The sequence below is a fragment of the Microtus ochrogaster genome, chromosome 6 (assembly GCF_000317375.1).
Source record: "Microtus ochrogaster isolate Prairie Vole_2 chromosome 6, MicOch1.0, whole genome shotgun sequence".
In the NCBI taxonomy this organism is placed as follows: Eukaryota; Metazoa; Chordata; class Mammalia; order Rodentia; family Cricetidae; genus Microtus; species Microtus ochrogaster.
The window spans coordinates 65271432-65279073 of record NC_022013.1 but is presented as its reverse complement, the minus strand read 5'-3'; the positions used below and the strand labels follow the sequence as shown (position 1 = coordinate 65279073).

Sequence of the window (7642 nt, the reverse complement as noted above, 5' to 3'; positions counted from 1 at the left end):
CGCGCCCTCGCCCCGCCCCTCGCCCGTGATTGACGGGCCGGCCAACGGCACGCAGGCGTAGCTCCTGCGGGCTAACCCGCGGCCTTTTCTATACCTGTGTAGCTTCTTCTTCGGCAGTTGTTGTTATTATCCGTTGCGCCCTCAGCAACGGAGGCCAGGGGCCTTTTGAACTCTCTGAAGTCAGTATGCTTCGCCTGGCCTACGTTTCCAGAGGGAACATTAATGAGGTCTCGCCTGGCTGTTTTAGGCTCATTCCCTGTGTAGCAAGAGCAAGATGAAGACGATAAGAACTGGACTTAGAGCTGGACTCTCTGATCCTCGGGGTCTGTTGTTTCATGTAGTGATGGAGAATTGAATGTGGTGATTCTGCATTGCTCAGCACATCCCCGTTGTGTGCTAGGCTGCAAACTGGTGCGTTCAGAGGGAATGTATATGAAGCAGAGGTGCAGGTGTTGTGTGTGTGTGTGTGTGGGGGGGGGATCTGTGCTGCCCATCTGGTTCCCCAAATGACATCCTGCAAGAGCTCAAATTGAGGGGGACACAGACTGGCCCTGAACACAAAGCTTCAGTGGTTGAATGAGAAAGCCTCATTAGCCAAGGGGAAGACTGAGCCGGAGAAGAGGTGACCCAACTAGAGGAAGAGGAAAGAGAATCCTGATAGCGATAGGGCTCTTTAGGAATACTTGTTGAATCACAGAGCACAGCAGCCTGAGGTCCAAAGTGAATACTGAACAGAAGGTGGGGCATAGCGGATCTGGCTGACTCTCCCCTACCAGTTCATGTTATGCTCTGAACCTCACGTAGGCTTTTCTAGGCAGGGCTTACTTACACTGCCAGTTTCTGGTGCATGTCACCCACTCCCGAAAGCTGTAAATAAGGTGGGGTTTTCTAGTCAGCCTGATCTGAGGCCAGTCACTGTCCACTTGAAAGCTTCTTGCTTCCTTACCTGGAAAATGAGGGTGTTACCACCCACTTCTCTGATTATGTAGAAGACTGAACTGTTCTTAAGGTCCTGACTGGCCTGGAGCTCACTACTTCTACTTTCCTATCTGGGCCTGGATTCCATGTTTTCATTCATCCAAGAAACTTTTCCTGGGGCTATTGAGCTGGCATGTATACGCGCACCCACCCCCCCCCCCACACACACACACCATTTTAGGTGCTTGCTGTCAAGCCTGAGACTTGAGTTCAGTCCTGGGTATTTAGGTAGTAGAGAGAAATGGATGCCTCCTACAAGATATCCTCTGACCTCCATGCGCACACAAATAAACATAATAAGTTAGGTTTTTTTCTTGAGAATTCACTGTGAAACAGATGGCCAGAGACCTGGTCCTTGCGGTCCTTCACAGATCCTGGCCCAGGCAGAGGATGCAGGGACTCGGGCCAGCCTGAGATTACAGGGACCAGGGGAGGGGGTGGAGGATATTACAGGCAGTGGTGGGCTGGGTTGGGAATGCAGCAGGAGGTGGAGGGAGGCAGGGCTATTTAAGCCCAGGCTGAGGGCTGGCAGGCTGGCAACCCCAGTAGCCTGTCCTGTGAACTGCCTTCAGCATGGATGACATCTACAAAGCTGCGGTGAGTGCGAGATAAGTCTTAAAAGGGTTGGGGTGGGTAGACCTATTGGGGGTTCACTCAGCTCAGAATGCGAGACGGGTGCCCCATACATCCGTAGCTAAACCCCTCAAAGGAATAGTGGGGCTGACATTTGGATAGTGCAGAAAAGGAAGGAGTCTCCGGGTCTGGAGAGGGCTCTCAGGGTGGCTAGAGGGTGTGGTCTTAACTTCTAGCATCCAGTGTCCCCCTCTGTTTCTAATGTCTAGTCTGTCACCGTCTTGGCTCCACCTCTGTATCTGTGCTTCTATTCTTTAGGTCTTTTGTTCTTTTCCTCAAGGTCTTTCCATCTCTGTTCCTTCCTCATTGTCTCTCTGAGTCCTTGTCTCTCTCAGTTCTGCCACCCTGCTCCAGGCCCTTAGCTGGCTAAAGAAGCTTTAGGAGGTGGGAGACAACTATGAGGAAGGCTGCAGAGTGTGAATTCTGGGATGGAGAAGGTGCTAGAAGATCCAGGCCTGGGGAGAGGTAGGAGAGGAACGAAAGCTGAAGCCTTGTTCTTATTGTAAGGTCTGGCAGGCTCAGAGCTTTAGGTAGTAGACATGGAGGGTGGTAAGAGTCAGGGCCAGAGGACGTCACCCCAAGACTCTGCAATCTCTGCGGGACCCTGAGGGGCTTTTGCTATAACCTCTACCTTGTTTGCTAGGACAAGAAAATCCTAGCAAACAGCTGTTCGCAGGGAATTCTCCCCCAGCCCCCAAAATACGGCCCCTCTTGTGAGCTGGGAAGGGCTGCAGCTGGTTCCTATGGTATCCTTGCCTAACTTGTAGGAGTCCGTGGAGCTGGAGTGTGGGGGGGGGCGTATCCCTCCACCCAGTGCCCATACAAGGCCTGGCGGGGCTGGGGACTAATTTTGGCTCCTGAGGCAGCACCAGTAGGCCAGGGGGGCAGATAACACTGCCCCACCTCCCCCACCCCCACATACCAAAGTCCCCAGAACAATCACCAGGTTTAACTTTGTCCTCTAAAAATAGCCGAGTGGCCAGCCACCCTGGTCAGGTTACAGTGGGTGGCTTCCCTCACCCTCACATCAGTTTTATTGTCTCAACCTGAGGGACAGCTGTCTCTAACTAAGGCCATGCAGCTTAGGTTTCATTAGGGTGACCTAAAGGGCATGGAATGGTCAATGGGTATTGTTACTCAGGACACCTTGCTCCTGGAAGCGGTGCCCGCCAGTCACTTTGGCCTCTAGCCTAGCCTCTGGAAGATCAGCTGGGTCACCTTGGTGTTTGGGGCCCAGGAAAGGAGGACAGAGGACTTCCTCTGTAACCTGGGAGTGCGCGCCTCCTTCCCACCTGGAATGGGTCCATCTCTCCAGCAGTCTCCCCTGAGGCCTGAGTCTGGGTCCTGAATTGCCTTTTCCTCTCTAGGTAGAGCAGTTGACAGAAGAACAGAAGAATGGTAAGTGTCTCCCACTGAGGAGACAGTGGGGTAGGTGGAGGGGCTGTAAGGATGCCTTTCCAGGAAAGAACCCCGGATTAGAGGCCATAGTCTGTGGGTTCTCTTTGTTGTGACTTCAAAGAACTCTTGGAGGGAAGTGGGCAGTTTGCTGGTGGCCCTGGGACTGGATTTCTAGTGTCCTGTCTGCTGATCCTATTTCTTCACCCTGCCGTTGGACACAGAGTTCAAGGCCGCCTTTGATATCTTTGTCCTGGGTGCGGAGGATGGCTGTATCAGCACCAAGGAGCTGGGCAAGGTGATGAGGATGCTGGGCCAGAACCCCACACCCGAGGAGCTGCAGGAGATGATTGATGAGGTGGACGAGGATGGTAAGCCCCTTCACCCACTCCAATCTTCACACACAGGCCTCCAAATCTTAACCATCTCACCCAGAAACTCGGCAAGTAGCTCATGCCTGTAATCCCAAGAAAGCTGTGAGAGTTTGAAGTCCGTCTGACTGAGTCACAGAGGGAGCTCCAGGCCAGCTTGGACTATAGAGCAAGCTTCTGCCTCAAATAAGAAGAGAGGGCAAATGAACACTCTAGCCCTATCGTGTTGGCATGGGAGGGCACTGCCTGGTGCTAACTGTGTCCTCTCTCCGGCCCTGCTGTCTACCCACAGGCAGCGGCACAGTGGACTTCGATGAGTTCCTTGTCATGATGGTTCGGTGCATGAAGGATGACAGCAAAGGGAAGTCTGAGGAGGAGCTGTCAGATCTCTTCCGCATGTTTGACAAGTGAGAATGTGCTTGGCTTCTGTCCCTGACTCAAGTAGAGAGTGGGAAGGGGTAGTCTCAGCCAGGCGGTAGTGGCGCACACCTCTAATCCCAGCACAGCAGAGGCACGTGAATCTCTTGAGTTCAAGGCCAGCCTGCTCTACAGAGTGAGTTCCAGGACATCAAGGGCTACACAGAGCCGTAGAGAAACTTTGTCTTGAGGAAACAAAACAAGGGGGGGGGGGAGAAGAAAAGAAGAAAGAAAAAAAAAAGAAAAGAAGGAAGGAGGAGTTTCAGATCCCATGCTAAATAAATACCACGTAGTCATCTCCCATCCTGCGTAGTGTCCCTGCCCTGCCTCCTGGGGTTGTCGGGTGAGCTCTGAGGTTCCCCTGCCCTCCCGGTAGGAATGCTGACGGCTACATTGACTTGGACGAACTGAAGATGATGCTGCAGGCTACGGGCGAGACCATCACGGAAGACGACATTGAAGAGCTCATGAAGGACGGCGACAAGAACAATGATGGTCGCATTGACTATGACGGTGAGTGGGTGGGAGGACCAATCTGCTGCTGTCCACCCTCGGCCAGGGCCTGACCTCTGACCCACACGTTGTCCTCTTTCCACAGAGTTCCTGGAATTCATGAAGGGTGTGGAGTAGACACTGGCTTTGTTCAGAGTTGCCCACGCCTGTGCTCCCTCTCCAGACAGATCCCGTGGTACGGGTGCAACTGGGTTCTCCGGACTCTGAACCCGGTTGTGTCCTTTAAGGGTGTCCCCCCCGACCCCACCCCCAGACTCTCTACCCATTCTTGTCCCCAGGGGGTGCAAATAAATCCTTGCTCCCCAGAGGCTGATATCTTGCTCTGATTTTCCTGGGGCCACAGTCTTTTCTCAGGGTTCCCTTCTTCCCGATGACCCCATCCATGTAAAGCTAGCTGCAGAGCCCGTGTTCTGACTGTTCAAGCCACCTTCTGCCAGAGGTCATCAGGTCAACGACAACTTGCTCTGTGCCTTCCCAGTGACTGGGCTCTGCAGCAGCCACAGAATCTGTGTTCCAACAAGCTCGGGTGACACTGATCTTCACTAAATGCCGCCCATTCCCACTTTCCCTGTCTAGCCAGGCTCTGGGATCGGGGTGAGCTGCCTGGGTCAGTCAGCATGGCAGCCAACAGCTATCCTCACGGGGAGCAGTTAGTTCAGTGAGCACTGGATGCTTCCTGGCACAGCAACCTCTCCATCCTGGTTGGAACGAAGCTAAATCTCGTGAGACCCAGCAGGCTTGTGGTGCTAACTATCTTCCCACTGCCTTATATTTCCCACCAGGAATATTGGTTCCTGGCCTCTGACGAGCATGTAGTTTACTCCACAATCTAGCATTCATTTTACAGATGAGGACCCAATGGCCCAGAGAGCCAAGGGCATCTGGCAAATCTATAAGAGGGCTTAGCCACCTCGCAGCCAGCCAAGGACTCTGACAGACTTGGTCAAGTGGACCTACTGTCTAGCTCCTTTGGCCCTCCGAGACTGGCCTCCAGTCACCCATCTGGTCTTTCTTCCTGACAGGAAATGAAGGCCTGAGATCTAGTGATATCACCAGCTTAGTGGGGGTGCCCAGGTCAGAGCTGCAGCCAGAACGGTGACTGGGGAGGGGTAACTGGGCGTTTCCAAGGAAGTAGAGGTGTTGGTAGCAATGCTTTCAGGACAGACAGCTGATAATGACAACCAGGCTCCAGCCAGAATGTTAGCAGCTGTCCTAACATAAGCGCTGCTATTGGGCTGCCTCTGCACCTGTGCCGCAGCCTAAGCCTTCTCCAGACAGGCTGCACATTCCGGAGAGAGTCTTGGAATTCTAGACATGCCTCTGGCCAGGCGAGAGCTGCCAGGAGCTCTCGGTCCCTGCAGAGCCACGGGAGGAGTGGAGACAGGTCCCCACAGGCCTGCCTTTGGGATTGGAAACTGGAGAACTGGGGGTCCTATGAAGACATCCAGAGTGACCCAGCAAGGATGGTGTCCAAGAGGAGGAGGATCCTCAGTTGGTGGTGAAGGCTGGCAGGGCATCATTCAGGAAGCTCGCACACATACCCTTTCTGTAGTATGTAAAGGTTAGATGCTGTGGCACGTCAGATCGAGGCCTCGTTCCTAATCTCAGAATTTCTAGCCATCTGTGGGAAATGAAAAGGCATTCAATGAGGAAAGCAGAATGGTGTGGTGGCCCCACATAAAGTCACGTTGGAATGTCTCCTGGAAGAGGAGGTCTGGAGCAGAACCCCTAAGAGCACCAAGGGGCCAACTATGGGGCGCAAGCGGGAAGACTTGAAATGAGCATTGGGACAGACGCTGAACCCCAGTTGCCTCAGGGGGAGGTGAGCAGTGCCTGGCCCCCTGTTCTGTAGTACTCAGAGAAGGATCTACAGTTTATAAATGAGTTTATTAAATATGTAGCAAGAAAAAGTCAAAAATAGTCACAGACGGAGAGAAGCGGTAGCTAGCAGCACATCAAGTCATCCAACAGAGATGCTCTCTCAGCGGGGCTGAGAGCGTGCGCAGAAGGCAATACCACTGATGTGGGAATGATTTCTTATTAATAAAGAAACTGCCTAGGCCCATTTCATAGGCCAACCCTTAGGTAGGTGGCGAAAACAGAACAGGATGCTGGGAGAAAGAAGCTGAGTCAGTGAGTCGCCATGATTGTCCCATTGCAGACAGATGCAGGTTAAGATTATTCCTGGTAAGCCAGCTTGTGGGTTACACAGATTAATAGAAATGGTTTAGATCAATATGTAAGAGCTAGCCAATAAGAGGCTGAAACTAATGGGTCAGGCAGTGTTTAAAAGAATACAGTTTCCGTGTAATTATTTCAGGGCATAAGCTAAGCTAGCCATGTGGGCGGCCGGGTGCGGGGGACGCAGCCCAGCAGCTCTTATTTCAACATACCACCCAATGGGAGAGTTAGAATCATCCCGCAGAAATCAGCTGGGGCAGCCCTGTTTAGGTGACTGTGTGGTGTTCCTAATGCGGGGAGTCGTGGTGGAGGAGACCGTCTCAGTGAGTAGAGGAGCAGATAGATAACTTCGAGTCGGTTCGCAGTAGAAACCGCAGGACAAGCTGAAGCAGCCAGCGGGGCCCAGCTGAGCTTTCTTCCTGGTGCCTTCCTCCTCACTGCAGACATTTTTTCCCGTTTTTTTTCTTTTTACTGATTAAAATTTTTTCATTTATTTTACATCCTTATTGCAGTTTTCCTTTCCTCTTCTCCCATTTCCTTCCCCTGCCTTTCCTTTGCCCCCCTCCCCCCTCATTCACTTCTGTGTTTCTGTTCAGAAAAGGGCAGGCCTCCCATGGGTGTCAACAAAGCACAGCATATCACGTGGAGGTAGAACTAGCTCCTTCCCTTGCATTGAGGTTGGAAGAAGCAACCCAGTATGTGGAATAGGTTCCCAAAAGCCAGCCCAAGTGTTAGGGACAGACCCTGATCCCACTGCTAGGAGTCACACAAGCGGACCAAGCTGCACAACTGTCACACACATTGGTCCCATGCAGGTTCCCCAGCTGTCGGTCCAGAGTCTGTGCGCTCCTATGAGCTCAGGTTAGTTGTTTCCGTGGGCTCCCTTGTGATGACCTTGACCCCCACACCACTGCAGACATTTGTACATCCTAGGATTAAATAGTAGTAATATCAGTTGGAAACAGTTGACCTTCTGGCTGTTTTCAAGGACACAGTGTTTTTATTCTTGGACTGTTTTAGTTATCTCTCTTCTGTTGCAGAGCTAGGGGGCAAGTCTGCCACAGGAGACATTTTGGAGAATATTTAAAATAAACATACTGGAGTCTGGTACAAAAGAACTTCCCCTGACTCCCAGGTTCCATTTTTTTTTTTTT

The 7642-nt window shown here is 52.2% G+C and overlaps 1 protein-coding gene across 1 annotated transcript; it reads left to right on the top strand.

The window, feature by feature from the left end:
* The first annotated feature begins 1506 nt into the window (after window positions 1-1506).
* On the top strand, window positions 1507-4615 carry Tnnc1 (troponin C1, slow skeletal and cardiac type). The gene is made up of 6 exons (XM_005348725.2): window positions 1507-1575; window positions 2979-3009; window positions 3231-3377; window positions 3670-3784; window positions 4171-4307; window positions 4393-4615. Exons 1-6 carry the CDS (start codon window positions 1552-1554, stop codon window positions 4422-4424), a joined length of 486 nt encoding a protein of 161 aa, XP_005348782.1. The 5' UTR covers window positions 1507-1551; the 3' UTR covers window positions 4425-4615.
* The last annotated feature ends 3027 nt before the right edge of the window (window positions 4616-7642 follow it).